We start from the raw sequence: 21,344 nt of genomic DNA, 5'->3' as shown, positions 1-21,344 counted from the left end.
GGTAAGTTGCGAGGAAGAAGTGGTAAGTTGCGAGGAAGAAGTTAAAGTTGCGAGGAACAAGTGGTAAGTTGCGAGGAAGAAGTTAAAGTTGCGAGGAAGAAGTGGTGAGTTGCGAGGAATAAAAAGTGGTAAGTTGCAAGGAAGAAGTGGTAAGTTGCGAAGAAGATGTTGAGAGGAAGAATAAAGCGTCGGTAATACAGTAAGGTAATAGAGTGAAATATTTTATACTTGTGGCTAAAACAAACGAAACTGATACACTGAAATAAAGAAATAAAAAAAACTGCACACAAGAATGGAGGACACCTGTAATCTGGTGTATGGAACTGTTTATTTCATTTGTTTTTCCTTCCTCAGTCCATCTTCAGTAAAAAAAAATTAAATAATTGAATAAATAAACACGCAGTACATACAAACTGAACTAACCACCACACAAACCAAACACACCGCACACATTTATAACAACACCCAGCATATATAAACAATGATCTAACAAAATCTAACACTGAGATAATCTAACGAATGACACACTGTAAAATTATCGAACAGAATCTCACACCGAAAAAAAATTACACTGAAAAATAGCTCAATTCACCAAGATGTACACAAATCAAATAAAAAATAAATCTAAATCATGAACGAATTTTCCTAACAATAAACCAAACTCTATGGCACTAAAAAAAATCTAACACAATGAGGAATCTAGACGTAAAATTTCGACAACAGTTCGTTCGGGTCCCTTTAAAAATGAATGTCGGGGTCCCTTTAAAAATGGATGCCGGGGTCCCTTTAAAAATGGACGTCGTAAAGCAACATGAAGTCGATTCAACCAGTGGCCATAAAACTAATCCTTCCCTTAAATGGCCTAGATGAAAAGTAAAAAATATATATTAGAGCAATAAAATACGTCAGGGCTATCCCCCAGCCCTGGCCATTCTATTATTATTAGTTGTTGTAGTAGCAGTAGTAGTAGTAGTAGCAGTAGAACTGGTAGTGGGTAGTACTAGTTGCAATCCCACGCACATCCGAACTTTACCCCAGTGGACTGCAGGCTTACGTTGCCCTTCTCCTGCAGTCTAATATCCTTGGAGTGAGCTGAGGAACGTTTGTATAACCGGGCATCTCCAGCGCCCAGTTGTATCGGCGCCACCACGTGAAGGCATCCCTCTCCAACACCACATCTCCGTGCTGAATGGGGCAAGTGAGCTATGGCCAACCCAAACCTGGCCATCCAAACCCTGGCCAAGTAGGTATCGGCTGGCCCAGGTAGACTACTAATGAAGAGATGAAAGGGTTACCGCCGTCCCTATCTCTATGGGTCCACCCGCTGCCCTAGTCATTTTGATAATCTAGCACTCTCTCGGACCCCTCTCTCCTATCTAATATCACCCACCTTCATCTTATACCTTCCATCATTTCCCTAGTCCTTAACCTATCCGATTTGTCTTCATTTGAGGGAACTGGGCCAATCTCTCTCTCTCTCTCTCTCTCTCTCTCTCTCTCTCTCTCTCTCTCTCTCCTACCCTAGTCTTTCACTTCTTACCTCTCGCTCTCTCAATGCAGTCGGGTTCCTAAAGCGTGGGGGAGAGGAAGCGAGGAGTAAGTGATGTTAGGTGGATGGGGGAGGGGGAAGGGATGAAGGACAGGGATAGAGGGAAGGGATGGGGGATACGGGAGGGGGAAGGGATGGGAGACGGTGGTAGGTGGAAGGGATGGAGGTGGCGATGTGGTTAGGATGTTGCGTCATGACAGGTTTGGGTACTTTACGAGGGAAAGCTGCCTCTCTAAACAGACATGCTTTAAGACACACGTAAAGGTATGTCACTTATATTAACATTTACTCCACATCAATCTTCTCTATACTAAATATATATCAATGTATATATCTAAAATCCATATATATCTTTCCTATTACTCGTATTAGTGAGGTAAAGCCTTATATATAGAAAATAAAGAGGTATTTGGTCACATTCATCCTCCAGAGTTCACGTATAAGCAATGTTCTAGTCCTAACCACACAGTCATCAATTTACACAATCACCATTCACTACAAAACTAAATAAAAGACAAGCAAGTTAATACTCCCCAATTTTCTTTATAATTCTTCATTCATTCTCGATTAATCAAAATATCGGCCGGTTATTTTAAAAGCTCATCAGTAACCCGTATATCCATCAACTCAGTGACATATGTGATACCTCGTCTTTCGGTCAGGTGTGTCAGGTGAGGCAGGTGTGTTTGTGGTATTTAATTAACGCTGCCGTAGAAGTATTTGATGCAGGTGTGTGTGTGTGTGTGTGTGTGTGTGTGTGTGTGTGTGTGTGTGTGTGTGAGAGAGAGAGAGAGAGAGAGAGAGAGAGAGAGAAAATGCATCTGTAGAGGGTATTAGGCAGCCCCCCCACCCGGCCACCTCCGCTATGGTCAAACTTTCTCTATGAGAGAGAGAGAGAGAGAGAGAGAGAGACTGGTACGGTTGGCAGGGAGGGGCAGGGTGAATGGGGTGGCTGGATGGGTGATTGAAGGGTAGAGTAGGGCAGGGCAAGATATAGTACGGAAGGGATAGGAGGGAAGGGAAGGGAAGGGATGGGATGGGATGGGATGGGATGGGATGAGATGGGATGGGATGGGATGGGATGGGGTGGGAATGGAAGGGAAGGGAAGGGAAGGGAAGGGAAGGGATGGGATGGGATGGGATGGGTACGGTAGGGCAAGATAGGGATGGGAAGGAAAGGGATGGGTTGGGATGGGATGGGATGGGGTGGGAAGGGATGGGATGGGAAAGGAAGGGAAGGGAAGGGAAGGGAAGGGAAGGGCAGTGTTGAGCTGTGGAGAGAGGAGGGAGAGAACAGAAGAGAAGTGAGGACAGCAGAGACGAAAACACGAGAAATGTGTGTGTGTGTGTGTGTGTGTGTGTGTGTGTGTGTGTGTGTGTGTGTGTGTGTGTGTGTGTGTGTGTGTGTGTGTGTGTGTGTGTGTGAGAGAGAGAGAGAGAGAGAGAGAGAGCAGTGAGGGTCGTGCAGTACCATGACAGCTCTGCGCACGAACAATGATAATATACGTGCAAGGCCAAAATTACGTGCCTCCATCTGCATTACACTAATTAATTCGTGCATCTAAAACGAGAAAAAAAAATTGGGATATGAATTATTTTTTTGAGCAATGACGAAAATAGCAAAGTTAATGTATAGAAATTAAGTTGCATAGTAGAGTGAAGTGGAGTGTGTGTGTGTGTGTGTGTGTGTGTGTGTGTGTGTGTGTGTGTGTGTGTGTGTGTGTGTGTGTGTGTGTGTGTGTGTGTGTGTGTGTGTGAATATATATGAATCATCCTTATAAACCAACACACTTAATACCCTCCACGATTTGAGTTCCACATCCTAAATTCAGAATACGTGCAGATCGAGAGGCGAACAAGTTACCACCAATCCACCACGGCTCCAGGACGTGCACTGTATAATAAATAAATAACAATAACCCGCTTCAAGGAGTAAGGGGCCGAAGAAGAGAAAATTTAAGTTTAGGAGATTTAACAAAGGGATTTAAACCGATCCATATACCTGAGGATATTTAACAAAGGGATTTAAAGCGATACATACACCTGAGGATATTTAACAAGTGGATTTAAACCGATACATATACCTAAGGATTTTTTAAAGAAGGGATTTAAACCGATACATACACCTGAGGATATTTAACAAAGGGATTTAAACCGATACATTTATCTGAGGATATTTAACAGAAGGGATTTAAACCGATACATTTATCTGAGGATATTTAACAAGGGGATTTAAACCGATACATATACCTGAGGATATTTAACAAAGGGATTTAAACCGTTACATATACCTGAGGATAACAGAAGAGATTTAAACCGATCCGCACACCTGTCCTTCATCCCGACAGGTAATTTAAAACACTAAAACACCAGGTAATAAACTACATAACCCCAGCATTATTATTCTGGAAGGATGTGAACCCAAAGACCTTGAGATCAACAAACAACTACTTTCTTCTGCCTAAGGATATATTATTTACTGTATTGTAGGTTATGGAGAACGCTTATATTTGCTTGTATGAAACGCTCTCGTACAACACTGCTGCCTGTACAATCAAAATGGTATAAGAACATATATTAGGAAGTAAATTTAACAAAAGGTGGAGTACAGCTTAAGTGCTACAGCTGCTAATAATGCTAACGAAGAGAATAATGGCTGCAGTCATTTAGTCCACAATATGACAAAAAACGTACCGTATATCTCGCTATGATGATAGTGGAAGACGATAACTGAGTAACTGATGAAGTACAGAAATAAATTAGTTGTTTACTTTGCGACCAGGACGTCTATTAACGAAACTATGTAACTAAGGCAAGTGTGGAAAGTGACAATCTCTATGACAATGAGGATAAAATGAGGATGACGACTGTGAACATGAAGGTAATAACAACAACAATAACCATGACACAGATGATTATAACTCAGATACTCATTATATTCATTACTCAAGCATGAAAAGTTACTCCCATATTCAAGCTCTCCTTCCTCGTCTCCAGCAATGAAATGACGTCCTTCGAAGCACATGTTGATGATGATGATGATGATGATGATGATGAGCGAGATATTATTTATGAAACTGGTGGATAACTCAAGTGTATTTAACTATTTCTAAGCTGGTGAGGACACTGACTATGATAATGCTGAAGACAAACAAGAAGAAAATGATAATGAATAAAGATAATAATGACGATAATAAATAAACCACTGAGGTAATCAAAATAACTCAAGAAAATGAAAATAAATATAATAATGACGATAATAAATAAACCACTGAGATGATGAAAATAACTCACGAAAAAATGAAAATAAAGATAATAATGACGATAATGAATAACAAAGTGAGATAATGAAGATAACTCACGAAGAAAATGATGATAAAGATAATTTTAGAGATAATGAATAAACCACTGAGATGATAAAGATAACTCACGTATGGAAAGTGACTCCCATTTCCAGTATCTCCTTCCTCGTCTCCAGCTGCGCATTTAGGTTCTTCCAAGCCAGCCCCAGGGATTCGGCCATCGCGGCATAAACCTCAGCCCGCGGATGTTGCGTGGAGATCAGCTGGTCCGCTTGGTTTAACAGGTCTTCTACTGGGCTCTGCTTGCTCTGTGGAGGAAAAGGGAGGGGGGTTTAAGATTTCCTTCAGCCCAGCAAAATCGCAATCGTCTGGTGTGCCTTAAAAACTAACTGCGTAAAACATGAGTAGCGAATGTTAAAGAGTGTTCAGCTCATGGTTCGCTTGGTTTAACAGGTCTTCCACTGGGCTATGCTTGCTCTGGGGACGGGAAGAATGAGGGGGTTTTAGGATTTCTCTCAGCAGAACAAAACCGTCTCCTGGGCATCAAAAACTAGGCCACTGCGACGAAACATTTAACTGGCAAATGTGGTGTCAAAATCTGCGTAACATGTTTTCCACCGGGTTCTTCTTTATGGACGGGAGAGATGATGGATTTTATTTTATTTGTTTATTTATTTACTGGCTGGACTTCATCTAGTAAGCCCCAAAGAGTCGGCCGTGACAGTGCAAACCTCTGACTGGGATGCAATATAGTGTTCGCCTGGTACAGTTGGTCTGAGAGGTGTTTCACTGGACGTTGCTTGCTCCGTGGCGACTGGGGGCATAGGATTAATTCACTGTCCGCCACCCACCACCTTCAACTATCACCGTGCGGAATGAATTAATACTCTTGCTTAACCACTATCACAGGTCACCCCAAAAACTGAATAAAACCGTCTGGAGGTAGCAAGAGAGAGACCTTAAAGTAGAAAATTTAAAAAAGGAGAAAACACAGAACGAAAAAGTGAAAAGGAGAGGTCAGTGTCCCTCCACAACACGTCCCCCACCCCAGCCCCTGAGTGTCAAGGCAAACATACACGAGGCCTGGTTATGGGGAAGGCCTACACTTACTTTCATCCGTGGAGACTTTAATTTGATGCCTCTTACCGCTAGACTATTTTATTTAGCCTTAGAAAGACCACTAGTAATAGGAGATTCAGTCTGTTGTATTCTTGTTACCACCACACGATAAAAAGTAAATAAAAGGCTATGTACAGTACGTTTCAGATGGTAAACTCTCTCTCTCTCTCTCTCTCTCTCTGTATGTCTGTCCATCTGTCTATCTTAATCTTAGTCTGTATGTCTATCGGTCTGTCTGCTAGTCTATCTGTCTATCTCTACCTGCCTACCTGCCTGCCCACCTACCCATCTCTATCTGTCTATCTATCTGTCTATTTATCTATATCTGTCTGTCTGTTTGTCTATCAATCTGCTGTATCTCTCTTCTTATCTGCCTGCCTACCTACCTACCTCTATCCATCTGTCTATCTATATATCTATCTATCTGTCCGTCCGTCTGTCTGTCTGCGTGTATTGGGGTACTACGAACAAGAGGTCTCACAACTTTCACCTGGGCAGGTAAGGTGAACATAAACAAGGTGGGTTTGTGTTGCCCCGCGGTCACTAGGCCTCGCAACACACCTGCTGTCGTCATAGCAACACACAGCGCCCTTCAAAGTGTAAACATTATACTGCTAATATACGTAACATCACAATATATGAACTTAATCTTCGTTATGTGCCGTCGATAGTACATTTTTTTTTTTAATGAAAGGGAGAAGGAACCAAAGGCCAGGAGAACGCAAGACTGTTCCCTCCAAGAGAAAAAAACAAAAACAAGAGAGGGAGCCAAATTCAAGATCCATTCATACATCTTCATAATCTTTAAAAATGACAAATACAATATCTAGAGAGATATGGCCCCATCTAAGAATTAAACTACTTTCTAAATTGCAAGAGACAAGACTGTATATTTTCTGTAACCTATTTTATCACTATTGGCTCAACTAATCCTCTCATGTTTTATTATCAAATGGTGTGAGATGAATTTTCTCTCTCTCTCTCTCTCTCTCACACACACACACACACACACACACACACACACACACACACACACACATACACACACACAAATTAGATACAGACTTGACGCTCTTTCACACAAGCTAAGACAGTCGTGAGTCTAAGAGGGAATAAAAACACACAATGTTGGGTGCTTTTTCTTTCTGACAACCTCAGGTAAAACAGACGTTGGATAGAATTAGTTTTTTACCCAACAGACAACTTTAATATGGGCTAAAAAATACTCCTATGCCACCAACAACAACTCACACTTCGAAAGAGGATGTAGCCACGTTTCTCTTCACACATATTTAAGACGACCGAAGGAATATAAACAAACACTTGATCCCTCTGTATCCAACTGTTATGTTACCACGAATCCAGAATGAGAAGACGCCTGACAAAGCACAGTGGAATGTAGCAAGTATGTGTGAATGTTTTGATGAGTCGTACTGAACATGGAGAGCAAAAATAAACTATGCACTAAACAACTTGCAGCTTTGTTTTCTCTGCCTCGACACACAATGGAGATGTTCAAAAGGAAGTATGATGGCTGGGATGATACAATATTACGCCCAAATCCAAGAACTGCACTGCACAATCAAAGTGAGGTTGGATAATAATTTCGCAAGAACATATAACGACCTTAACTATACTGTGCAATTTCTGACTAAAAAATATAATAGAGAAAAAATATTGTATCTCATGCTTTTCTCACTCCACTATAATAAAAACTTCAACTTCTGTGACACTATAATCTCTCTGACCTTTGAACCGTGAATTTTACCTTTACAGCAAATAAATTACTTTACTTTTTTTAGTTAAGAGTTATATGTGAAGAATATGAGGCTTAAAAGAGTTAACTTTTATTCCCTGTCCTTCATGTATGCAACAGGTCATCTCTGGAACTGTCTCCCTCTGTATTTCGTACTGACTATGACCTCCAGTCTTTCAAACGCGGTGTGTCCACGAATCTCGAAATGAACGGATCTTGAATCTGACTCTCTTTTTACTTTTTTTTTTTTTTTTTATGCGAGGAAGAAGGAACCAAAGACCATGAGCCCGCAACAGTTCCCTCCAAGAGAAAAACAAAATACAATAGAGAGCCAAATTCAAGATCCGATCATTTTGAGATGCCTGGACACACTGCGTTTGAAAGACTGGAGATCATAGGCAGCAGGAAATACAGACAGAGGGAGACAGTTCCAGAGCTGACCTGTTGCATAAATGAAAGACTAGGAGTAACGGTTAACTCTTGCATTAGAGTGTTGGACAGAAAAGGGATGAGAGTTTGCTGCCAGACGGGTGCTACGCGCCCGTCGTAGAGGTGGAGGAATGCAAGCAGACAGTTCAGAGGAGCAGTGACCATTAAAGTAGCGATAGAAAAGAGATAAAGATGCAACAGTGCGGCGAAGAGACAGAGGTTGAAGGAAGTCAGTAAGAGGAGGAGAGTTAATGAGACGAAAAGCCTTTGACTCCACCCTATTGAGAAGAGCTGTATGTGGGGAGCCTCCCCACACATGAGAGTTGTACTCCACACAGGGGCGGATAAAACCCCTGTATAGAGTCAACAATTGTGCAGGGGTAAAGAAAGAGCGGAGTCGGCTTAGCACACCCAATCTCTTGGAAGCAGATTTTACAAGAGATGTAATATGATCTTTTCAAGATAAGTCCCGAGTAAATGAAACCCCAAGCATGTTCAAGGATGATGCAGGATTAAGCTGAATATTATTAAACATTAGTGGGTATACCTGTGGAAGATTTTGTCGGGTTGATAGGTGTAAGAACTGAGTCTTACATGCATTAAAGACAACCATATTATTTTTACCCCAGTCAGAGATACGAGCCAAGTCAGACATTAGGTGTGCCATAGCCTCATCCCTTGTTTGTTGAAGTAACTTGGAAGGAACAATCTTTCAGGCTCCTGGCCTTTGGTTCCTTCTTCCTTGCATTACAAAAATTCGATCAGGCATTAATATCTGACTGGAGATTTTTCCCTGTTTGCCTTTGAAGGACTAAAATCCCAAAGTTCCTCTCTCTTCTTTACTAGGTTAATGGAGTATAAGCAAACGAATAATGTATAAGTAAACGAATAACTACGAAGGAGGTAAGAGTAAATGGTGTCTGATCACAAGACAAGGGTGTTTGATATTAAATTTCTTCGTGTCTAATCCTCTACCGGGCTAATCTTAAACTAACAAACGTCACTTTCTTACAAGAAATCCACACCCAAGATCATATTATTCCCAGAAGCAGCATATCGCCTTCTAGAGGGTGTTGGGAAGGTGTCTGTGTTTGTGGAGATGTGACGGTGTGAGGTGTGGTAATGTGTGATGTGGCAGTATGTGGTGTTCCAGTGTGAGGTGGCATGTGTGTGGTGAGGCAGTATGAGCAGTGACAATGTGTGGTGTGGAAAGATGAGGTATGAGTGTGTAGCGTGAAGGAAGTGTGTTTGTATGATGTGTGACAGACAGTACAGTGACTCCTCTCTCTCTCTCTCTCTCTCTCTCTCTCTCTCTCTCTCTCACACACACACACACACACACACACACACACACACACACCATCCATAACTGGCCTAAGACATACACACACACGCTTAATAAAAACACTCATCACTTCACACCATCAAGAACATATACATTATCTTACTAGTTATTATTCTTGTTGCTTAAGATTCTGTGTTGACTTACGCATTGAGATAATATTTATTAATAATACCGTAAGTTCGTGAGTTATTTGGCTGGCTTGAGGAGGAGAGGAGAGGAGAGAAGAAGAAAGGAGAGGAGAGGAGAGGAGAGGAGAGGAGAGGAGAGGAGAGAAGAAGAGAGGAGAGGAGAGGAGAGTAAGGGAGGACGAGGACGAGGAGGGGAAGAGAGGAGAGGAGGAGGAGGAGGAGGAGCAGGAGGAGGAGGAGGTGTAAAAGAAGAAGAAGAAGAAAAAGCAGCAGCAGAAGAAGATGAAGAACAAGAAGAAGAACAAGAAGAACAAGAAGAAGAACAAGAAGAAGAACAAGAAGAAGAACAAGAAGGAGGAGGAGGAGGAAGGAGAAGACCAGGGGGAAGACGAGGAGGCGACACGATGTAAACAAAAGCTTTAGTCATATCTTCAACAATATTTACAGTGGAAGCAAATATAAAGGAAAGATTTAACTCAAAACAAATAGGATGACGCCATTCACTGGATCAAGCAGCCTGTTGTGGGTGATCACGTGGACAGTATTATTTTTCCTTTTTTGAATTTGGCGCCAAAATTCTCTCACCCTGACGTACGGTAAACACAGGAGCTTCATTATTCAATATGTTAACCCTGAGGGAGAATGAGAGGGGGGGGGGGAACCAAAGATGAGATGGAAATATGTGCCATGGCGGTACTGTATGATTAGATCTAGATATAAATTCTTAGACTCTAAATACCTGAGTTAGGAGACAAAACACTGAAGTATTTTATCTTGGTTAGCGTGGGCGATTTAACTTTGACTAAAATCAGTTAAATCAGTGAGGCGTTGGAGAAGCGGGAGGGTGAAGAGAGAAGAAATGCCCTCTTTAATACCGTATTGCTGATATACGTTCGCCTAATATTCCTCTGCTTCTCACAATAGTCGCCATCTGATATTCCCAAGCTGAGAGGCCTAGCATGTTTCTCTGCCCCTAGATCAGCGTTTCGTAACCAGGGGTGCTGATGCCAATTTTAGGGGGTGCTGGAAAATGCAACATATATTGGTTTTGCTTAGTATTGGCATCGTTGATATTTTATTTTTGGAGACTGTATTAAATAAATTATCAAGGAGTACTTCACTTTACTTCATCCTTGTAGTAGTGTAGCAACTGTAGTCCCAGTAACCAGATGTTAGGGGGTGCTGGACTGTGCGGCTTTACTGCAGAGGGTACTGAGGTCGGAAAAGGTTAAGAGACGCTGCCCTAGATGATTCTGATGTATCTGGATGGAAAGCGACAGATATGCCCTATGTGAGAAGCAGACGAAGTGAAATAATGGGCAAACTCTGACTAGAGACCTGGCATATATCTCCCCCACAGACGATTCTCTTCAACGTGAGAGAGAGAGAGAGAGAGAGAGAACAGTGGAATATCATGCGAATTTTTGTCCTCGTGTGTATTTTCTTTGGTGCTGATGTGGATGTGGCTGAAAGTAAGAAAGAGTCTTTGAGATAGTTTGGCATAAGGAGTGGGTGGAGAATGTGAGACTGACTAGAAGAGTGTATCGGGGTGAGGTGAAGGGGGAAAAGAAGGAGGGGGAGACCGAGGATGAGGTGGATGGATGGAGTGGAGAGATATATGAGAAAGGGTGGTGTGATTGGAAGGGGGGACAGAGCGACGTTGAGGCGAATTGTTTGTGGTCACCCCTTACGGGATTAAGGCGTCTGGGATAAATACATGTAGATAAACAGACAGACAGACTGATAGATAGATAGATAGACAGACGGACAGACAGATAGATAGATAGTTAAAGATGAGCGACGTAGAGGCGAATTGTTTGTGGTCACCCCTTACGGGATTACGGCGTCTGGGATAAATACATGTAGATAAACAGACAGACAGACAGACAGATAGATAGACAGACAGACGGACAGACAGATAGATAGACAGTTAAAGATACAGATAGATAGTGCATTTTCTAGCGAGTGTCATTGAAGTGAAGGTCGCAGGACTGTCAGTAAGGCGGTGGGGACGTGCTAGGGTGGAGGGCGCGAGGTGGGTGCCGCCCTTGGGACAGTATTTCTGGTCTCTACGTGTGCCGTGTGATGCCAAATTAGGACCTCACACCCTCTGACGTCCCCGCCTGCAGGTAGCTCAATGCCAAGTCTCACAGGCGCTGCAGACTTTAGTAACATTACGGGGATCCAGCCAGAAGGGCGCCCTGATGATTTACGAGAGCTAGGTGCGGCTGCTGTTTTTTTTTTTCCACCCGTTTTAATTCCGTGAGTGAGGGACGTGGGTGGAATGTGGTAGGGTGCGTGGCGGGCGCGTGCAGCCTAATCTACCTGCCACCGCCACCACCAGCTACCACCACCTGTTGCCAAATATAACCCGGGGCTCATCAGTCACAGGTTACCGGGAGTTGCCTTCGCTCTAGGCCAGGGGGTCACTTGCTCTCGACCCCAGTTTCGAGACATCAAGAGGAACTGACAGTGTTAAGTTTTAGCATTTTGAGTAAACACAACTTTTAAAAATTGGGTATCTCTTAAGTCACGAATTTTGTAACAGGGAAGACAATTTTATCCTCATTTTGAAGGTATTTACTATCTATCTATCCATCTATTGTCAGACGCCTTAATCCCATACAGGGTGGCCACAAACAAATCGCCTCCACGTCGCCCTGTCCCCCGCCATTTCACTGCCCTGCTCCCAACTTACACCCTCTCTCTCATATACCTCTCCACTCCATCCCTTCATCTCATCGCTGATCTCCCCCTCCCCCTCTCCCCTCCAACCCACTCACATACACTCTCCTCGTCAGTCTCTCACTCCCCATCCCCTCCACATGGCCAAAGGTATCTACTGTTTAAGAAGTTTTTGCCACTAACCCCTCCAACTACCACTATCACCACCAATTCACCTACATTTCAACAACTACCCTTCAAAGTCTATTACCCGAGTCTCCATTCTGCCCCATATCTCGCTGATTTGAAGGATTTCGCAGGTTTTTTCCCTAAGCGATTTATTTTGCATATTACGCCTTCCGTTTGCAATTTATATCTACCTAATGTCAACAGTGTCTGCATGGGTAACAGACAGGAGAATATTAAAGTGTGATAGGTAAAATAAATCGCTTAGGAAGAGGTGTTACGGAAGCTCCTAAAGGAACAAAATACGACCATGTAGCATCACAACTACCACCACAATCGTAACTAATCAACCACAACTACTACAATCACCACAATCTTTGAATCACAATAACCACACCATCAATCACCACAACCACCATCTCTCGCACACCACACTTGTTGATTATACTCCCCTCACAACCACAACTACCACCACCACCATCACTATCCCCCAACTACCAGAATACCACAATCTACCACTATCAGTCTACTACCTCACCCTCATTAATCTACAACTACTGTCATCACAACTACCATCAACCCACTATATCATCACAATTATCACCATCACCACTACCAAAACACAACCACTCACCACAACTCTCTACACAACCATCCATTCTCTTCTACTCTCTACCACCACAACTATCACCAGGACAACCACAATGCACATCTACTACAACAACCACAATCCACCACCACACCCACACAATTATTCACCACCACCACCACCACCATCCCCACATACCCAAATCCTGTTTGTTTACATTAGCCAATAATACACACCTCTTCCCCTCCCCAGACACCCCACCCTTCCCCCCCACCTCCTCTCCTCCATATCCTTCCCCACCTCTTCTCCTCCTCCTCCCCTCCTTCTCCCCTTTCTCCTTCCTTCAACGACATTTCTTTCTCTTCTATCCTCTCCCCAGTCATCCCCCTCTTCCCCCACTTCCTCTCCTCCTTCCTCCTCTTCTCCCCCTTCCTCCTCCCCCTCATCCCTCTTCCCCTCCCTCCATCGGCATTTCCTCCTCTCCTCTCCCCACTCACCCCACTCTTCTCCCACTTAATCTCTTCCTCCTTCTTCCTCTCCCCTTCCTCTCCCTCCACCAACATTCGCTCCTTCATTTTCCCCTCCCCTCCCCTTCGCCATATTCCCCCACCAACTGACATTCCCCCCCTTCTTCCTCACTCACTTCCCCTGCCCTGTCGCTTCCTATCATTTCCCCTCCCACTTCTCCCCTCTCTCCCTTCCACGTTGTCCCCCCTCCTCTTCCCATCGCTCTCCTTCCCATCACCCATCTCTTCCCTGCCTCCTCCTCCTCCTCCTCCCTGCCTAAAATTTCCATCTCTCTCTCTCTCTCTCTCTCTCTCTCTCTCTCTCTCCTACTACTACTACTACCGCCAATTTATTTTATTCACGCTATCATCGGAGTATTCTATCCCTCTCACCGTGGGGACAACTCTATTAAAATATTCCAACGGATGCCAGACGATTTTATTCAGCTGAGAGGGAGTCATGGGAGCCTGAGAGAATTATACATCTTCACACACACACACACACACACACACACACACACACCGTCTCCATATACAGGTGTGTGGTTAGCATATTTAACAAGTTCGCTATTTATTACGACATAGATAAATATGATCGTATATGTGAGAGGGATGGGAAGAGACTGAAAGGGAGAGGAGGAGGAAAGAGGATAAAGAAGGGGAGAAAAAAATTATAGGAGAGATGAGATGAGGAAGGAAGAGTGGGTAGAAGGGAAGGAGAGAAGAGGGAAGTGGACGGAGAGAGAGAAGAGGGAGGAAGGGAAGGTGAGGGAAAAAGGGAGGGAGAGAAGAAAAGAGGGGAGAAGAGGCGGAAAAAAGGTAAAGAAGGGAAGACAAAGATGAAAGGAGAAAAAATGAGGAGGGAGAGTGGGTGGAAGGGAGAAAGGGAGGGAAGTGGGGAAGAGGAGGGAGAGAAAGAATACGGAGGAAGTGAGGGAGGGAAGGAGGGAAAGAATGAGGTGCAAAGGGAGAAAGAGAAGGAGATAGAAAATGGAAGGAAGAAAGAGGGAAACATGCAGAAGGTACGTGGTGATATAAAGAGGAAAGGAAGCAGGAAGGAAAAAACAGGGAGTAAGGAAGAGAAGGAGAGGGAGGAGGGGGAGGGAAAAGAAGAGAGGGAAGAAAGGAGAGAGGAAGGAAGGGAAAGAGAGGGAGGAGAAGTGAAGAGAGGGAAGAAGGGATACGATAAGAAAAGGGAGCAATACAGTGAGTTACTTCGATACCCTCAGTCCACATAGGGAGTAAGAAAGATTTAACATACAGCCCCCAATAATTCATATCATCAGTAAGCCAGTTCAATATACGCTCTGCATAATTCCAACGTTAGTCTCTTCACTCCCACGGCTCAGGTGTTTTATTCCTGTTTCTTTCAGACGATTTTATTCAGCTTCGGGACACAGTGAAGGGGTAGGCCTGATTAAACCTATATCTAACTCCCCCCTAGCTCAAAAAACCTCTCCAGACTTAATATAATCGTCACCTTTGGGGGATCAAACCTATGCATGGATTCCGACTGGGGCGTTCTAACTACACTACCACTAAATTAAATAACAAGGGGTAGTTTTCATCTCTCCATTACTAGTGACCTCATCCATACCCAAATCATCATCATCATCATCACTTCACGCTAGTCCTGAGTGAAAGATGGTACGATGCAGGAACTTCAGACTTTCAGGGACTAAATTATTCAGAATTCAGGGCCACTTCAGCCATCCCCCCTGCCTTAGCCCTGTCGGTCGTGTCCACAGCCCCAGGGTGTGACGCCGCCCGTGTAAACACCCACCGCCTTCACCCCAGCACGCCCACCCCTCTCCGCCCACCCCTCTATACCCCTTACACCCTTGCGTCTCCACCTCTTATCCTCCCGTCTCTCTTTGGTTTCATTTGTTTACCTTCCTCCTTGCATTTCCTTGCTTATTCTCCCTCACCACTTGCTGTCTTTCCCTCCCTCCCTCCCTCCCTTTCTCCACAGTCATCCCTCAGCACCCTACATCAACCCTTGCCTTCCTTCCCCTGCCTCTCACACCTCTTCCTGCCTTCTCTTTCTTGCCCATTTCTCCTCCTTTGCATCCCCTTTCCTACCTCCCTTTTTCCTTCCCCCTCTCTCCCTTGCCCCCCTCTTTACTCCCGTCCACCCATCACCCGTGTCTCCCACTTCTCTTCTCCCTCACCTTATGCATATCCTAGCATCCATGTCCTCACTCTTCCCCCTGATCTCGTACCCCTTACCCCCACTCCCTTACCCCTTCCCCTCTCTCATTAACCCGTCATATCCTTCCACTGGCCTCCCTTATTTGTCCCCCTCTTTCCCCCTTTTCCCCTTCCTTCCCCTTACCTCCCCTCTCACCATCTTCTCCCTCTTTTCCTGCTTCCTCTGTCCCCTCTTTTCATCCACTTGCCCCCTTTCACCCATCCAGTTTTAGGCTCTTGTTACAGTACCAGAAGTAAGGAGATTTACAATGATATGCTCAGTGATCTGGGATGTGTGTGTGTGTGTGTGTGTGTGTGTGTGTGTGTGTGTGTGTGTGTGTGTGTGTGTGTGTGTGTGTGTGTGTGTGTGTGTGTGTGTGTGTGTGTGTGTGTGTTCAGAGACACCACAAAACACCTGTAACTACTACCAAAAGCACTATAGTCTCACCAATCTAAAACCAAGGTTTGGGTGGAGTCCAGCCGGGGATTTCCCGCCGTACAGCGTTGCCTTGTTTCCTATACTCTGATTGGCTAGTGGCTGACCTGACACCGTTATAGTTCGCCGGTCACATCTCGCCACCTGGCCTGACATGACTTCACCCACTTCTGTGTGTGTGTGTGTGTGTGTGTGTGTGTGTGTGTAAAGACAAACTAATTTAAGTTATAAATATAATTTAAGTTATATATATAACAGAAAGTGAACAGTGGAAGCACGTGACAGAAGCTTAAATCTCCCTCCAATGGATCTGGATGTTGCCGCTCGTGAGTGTTTTAACTTATTTATTTCTATTAAGAAAATAGCGTATGTTCTACTGATTCCTTCAAATTATATTATAAACGTAATTGTTACATTACTTACCCAACTTAGAACTACCGTGAAAGTCGGTGAAAGTAACTACATTTTTTTCAGCACCACTGTAAAATATGTATGCCACGTTTCTTTATTGATGTACAAGAGCCATATGCATTACAAGTTTACCTTCCTTTGATATGCTAGAATACTTACGTTTATATTGTATTAGTATGTGTGTACCTATCTGTGATGCCTATTACATATATAACAGAATCTACTCATCGCTCGTTTAGGAAGTATGGCATGGGTGCACCCAGCGCCAGACCCCACCCAAACCTTGGTTTTAGATTGGTGAGACTATAGACACCCACCATACCCTCATCTCTACCCATCAATCATTCTGTAACATTGGCGCCATATTCTTCCCGATGACCACAACAAAACTATTTCCCCGTCACCCTATCCTGACACCTGCAGTCTTTCATTCTATCCTACCTCACCTTCTTAGCATACAGTGATATTTGTAAGGCCAGTGAACCTCTTTATCATCATCATCATCATTATCATAGCGTATTTAAGGATTAGATACATAGCGATATCCAGACACTTTTATCCTCTTCCTTGCACGAAATTCGTATGTTGTAAAGAAGTATAATAATAATAATAATAATAATAATAATAATAATAATAATGATAACAATAATAATAATAATAATAATAATAATAATAAAAAGTCTGCACCTCTGAAACAATATCAAGATCTACATTTCTCTCCTAATAAATGGGTGAAGGTGAGGCACATATTTCTATCAGTCATTTCACTCCTTACCTTTCTATATCCTTTTACCTGCCTAGTTCGTGCTGAGTTACAAATTTTATCAGAAAAATAAAAAATGAATCAGATACCGTAAAGTAAAAATCAATCTAGCTCTGAATTAGTGATATGTATAAAGTAATATTCAATCTGGCTTTGAATGACAGTGACATGTGTAAAGTAAAATGCAATCTAGCTCTGAATTACGGTGATATAAAGTAAAATTCAAACGAGCTTTTAATTAGTGATGTGCGTGTTACCTGTAGCTTTGCGAGGACCTCCTGGTGAGCGTTGAGGAGCTGTGTGGCCTCCTCTAGGTTCGACCCCAGGTGCACCATACCCGGGGTCAGCTCTACTATACGCAGCTCTAGCCATTCCGCACTCTGAAATGTAAACACCACGTCAATGAAGCTTTAAACTGGGCCATACATTCAATATACGAGTCTACGCTGAGCAGGATATTCACTATACGATTCCACACTGCACATCGCATTCTGTATACGATTCTACACTGTGCAGGATGATTATACGATTCTGCAACAACACTTTTAATATATAGCTACACATGCAACACATTCAATACACAACCCTCTACTCTGCAACACATTAAATCCACAGCCCTATACACTGCCACATACCAACACTGAACGTAAACAAAGTGGACTGCAGGAAAACACACACTTAATACGCAAATATAAGGCACACTAACCAGGTCTCACCAGGTCTCACTGCCTTCTCATTGTCCCCTGTATTCACCTTTTGTAAGATAGTGCAGATTTAAAGGACAGGAATCTACCATAATCCTGAGAGGCGTTTGTGTGTCCGAGAACTTTGTATGCTAAAAAGTGTATAAATTGTCGTTACGAAAAAATTTAAGTCTGCTCAGTCTTTCTTTCATATATATTTCAGGTGATAAGATTTTGAATTTGGATATTTAATTCTCTCTCTCTCTCTCTCTGTCTCTCTTTCTTCTTTTTTTGTTTTTTCTTTTCTCTTTTTTCTTTTCTTTCTCTACGTCTTAGTTTTTTCTTTCATTTTCTTTTTTTCTCTTTCTTTATTATTTTTCCTCGATCTCTGGACCATGGCAATACGTCCCAATGTTACGAGATCAGCTGGTACGATTCTGGACTTCGTTATTTTATTCTCACTAATACCAGACGATTTTTTCTGGTATCCAACTAATACCAGACGAATTTTTCTGGTATATCCTAATAGTTGAATAATTTAAAAACCTCTACATCAGCTCCTTCCCTGGTATTTTGGTTTTCGCTCAGGCAATACCAGATAATTTCGTTCAGTTATTCCAGCAGTAAAGGCTCTTAATCTCGTGGCTCTGAAAACGTTATTATTATTATTATTATTATTATTATTATATTGTAAGCTTGGACGTTGTTGGAAGGACACAAGTCAAGAGTGAGAGCAGTGGAAATGAGTTATTTAAGAGGAGCCTGTGGAGTCACATGAAGAGATAGGCTGACGAATGAGGATATAAAGGAGCGTTGTGGTGTTGATGTGGATGTGATAGGAAGCGTTATGAGGAACACACTGAGGTGGTTTGGCCATGTGGAGAGGATGGAGGGTGAAAGACTGACGAAGAGAGTGTATGTGAGTGAGGTGGAGGGGGGAAGAGGGAGGGGGAGGCCGAGGATGAGATGGAGGGATGGGGTGGAGAGGTATATGAGAGAGGGGGGTGTGAGTTGGGAGCAGGGCAGTGAAATGGCGGGGGACAGGGCGACTTGGAGGCGATTTGTTTGTGGCCACCCCAAACAGGATTGAGGCGTCTGGCAATAGATAGATAGATAGATTATTATTATTACTGCCTGGCGATTTTTTCCAGGCTGAGAGAGAGAGAGAGAAAGAGAAAATCAACACCCACTGAACTAACTGAATGCAAACTACACAAATCTACTCACATGCAAACAATAACATCATCTTATATCTTTGCTAACTCAATACGCTTTTTTCCCAGATTGAGAAATAGGCGAAGGGGTTATGGAAGGCTTCATCTAACCCCTCCAGTTCCAAAAGCCTCCCTTGAGCTGAATAAAATCGTCTGGAGATTGAAAGAATGAGAGTTACTAAGCATCGTCCTATTGACCTTCGCATTATGCATTCAGTAATCTCAACCCGCCATCTGCTCTGTGTGTGTGTGTGTGTGTGTGTGTGTGTGTGTGTGTGTGTGTGTGTGTGTGTGTGTGTGTGTGTGTGTGTGTGAGAGAGAGAGAGAGAGAGAGAGAGAGAGAGAGAGAATGCCCGGAGGGTGGTAGTGGTGAAGACGTGGGTGTTGGAACTAGTTTGGGATGCACGGTTGGGTGTACGTGATTGTGGGTGTAGAAGTGGGAGGCTGTGGGTGTGCGTGTACAACTCTATTCTCCAATGGCAGTGAAAGTGTAGATGTGTATGGCAGGATGAAGACGCTAGGGTGTGGGTGTACAGGGGAGACGAGAGGGTGTAAGTGGAGAGATGAAAGGTGGATGTGAGAGGAGAGGCAGAGTAGTGGGTGCGAGGCTGGGGTGGGGAGGGACATGATGGGGGTTGAGGTGTGTGTGTGTGTGTGTGTGTGTGTGTGTGTGTGTGTGTGTGTGTGTGTGTGTGTGTGTGTGTGTGTGTGTGTGTGTGTGTGTGTGTGTGTGTGACGTGCTAGTGTTAGAGGAGAAGGGTGTGGGTGTTGGTGTGTGGGTATATGGCATCCTAGGTGTGGGAGTACGATGGGTGTTAGAGTGGGTGTAAAATGGGTGTGGGAGTAGTGATGAACAATGGATTGGGTATGGATGAAGGAAGCAGGATATCGAGGGTTGGTGGTAGTGCAAGCGTGGGTGTTAAAACTAGTTTGGGGTGAAGGGGAGACAGTGGTGCCTGGGAGAAGGATGGGATGGGGTGAGAGGGTAAAATAGACGTGGTTGGGAGGCTGGGAGATGGGTGGAAGGGGGTGTGGGGGCAGCAGTGGGGTGGCTGTGGGGCTGGAGATAGGGTGGGCACAGAGGAGAGGTGAGTTGGCTGTGGGGAAGCTGTGGGTTGTGTGGGGTGTATGTCGGTGCTGTGTTGAGGTGGGCTGACGTGTGGGGCTGGAGGGGAGGTGGGTGGCAGGATGGGAGAAGAATGGGTTAAGTATGGGTAATGGGTTGGGATCTGGGGATGAAGGTAGAGACGTGGTTCTCGGTGTTGCTACCACTGATCCAAATCCATGCACATCTTGACGTAAACCCAGTGTATCGCAGGAAAATGGCCACTTGAAACGTGTGCTCCCAGAGATCTTTTACTGAGGTGTTGATGTGGCGGGAAACAGAACTCTCTTGTGGTGGCAAAGTCTGGAAAATGGAAGCTGGAACGGACGTGAGTGTAGAGCAAGAGATACTAATGATGGTCTGGTGATGCTACAGTCCTGAAACTTGTGTCTGTGAAAATGAGAGGTGACGGGGTAGAAACAGAAAAATATGAGGTCGGTGTGGGGATAGATGTGGACGAAGTGAGTGCTAGGATTCGGTTCAGTTGGATGAATGTGATGAAGTCAGGGTAGTGATGCAGGTGAGGACAGGTACAGTGAAAATAGTGGGTGTCGTGGCTGGATGAGTGTGGATGATAAAGTAGGAGGATGAAAATGAAACTGATGTTGGTGTAATAAATGGATGGGGATGACTTTACTGCTTGTGACAACCTGCCTCCCTCTGGTCGCAGTGTAACAGGGATTTTTCAGCAAGTCCCTCTCATATACCCCTCATGAGCTGCCTATTGTTATTCCACACACACTGCATCTCTCTTCGACCCTCACTGGCTGCGTTTCTTTTAGTGCTGGAGTCGGTCGCTGGGTGTAAAGAAGTGCAATAAATAAATTTAAAAATGAATGAAATACTTGGATGACGAAAGAAAAACTTGGGTACTGAAAATGGTTTTGTGTGTGTGTGTGTGTGTGTGTGTGTGTGTGTGTGTGTGTGTGTGTGTGTGTGTGTGTGTGTGTGTGTGTGTGTGTGTGTGTG

At 43.9% G+C, this 21,344-nt stretch overlaps 1 protein-coding gene across 5 annotated transcripts in view; it reads right to left on the bottom strand.

Moving 5' to 3' along the window:
- LOC145407440 (uncharacterized) overlaps window positions 1–21,344 on the bottom strand; it is a 296,453-nt gene that overhangs the window by 133,203 nt on the left and 141,906 nt on the right. For all 5 annotated transcript variants that reach the window (XM_080278367.1, XM_080278371.1, XM_080278369.1 and 2 more), the window contains 2 exons: window positions 17,631–17,753; window positions 4,981–5,159 (listed from right to left, as the gene is read on the bottom strand). In XM_080278367.1, the coding sequence (XP_080134493.1) occupies window positions 4,981–5,159; window positions 17,631–17,753 (302 nt within the window). The remainder of the gene's footprint in view (window positions 1–4,980; window positions 5,160–17,630; window positions 17,754–21,344) is intronic.

Source organism: Coenobita brevimanus, chromosome 73 (assembly GCF_032717465.1).
Source record: "Coenobita brevimanus isolate Jiangsu-jjx chromosome 73, ASM3271746v2, whole genome shotgun sequence".
Lineage (NCBI taxonomy): Eukaryota > Metazoa > Arthropoda > Malacostraca > Decapoda > Coenobitidae > Coenobita > Coenobita brevimanus.
This window is presented reverse-complemented; position numbering and strand designations above follow the sequence as displayed.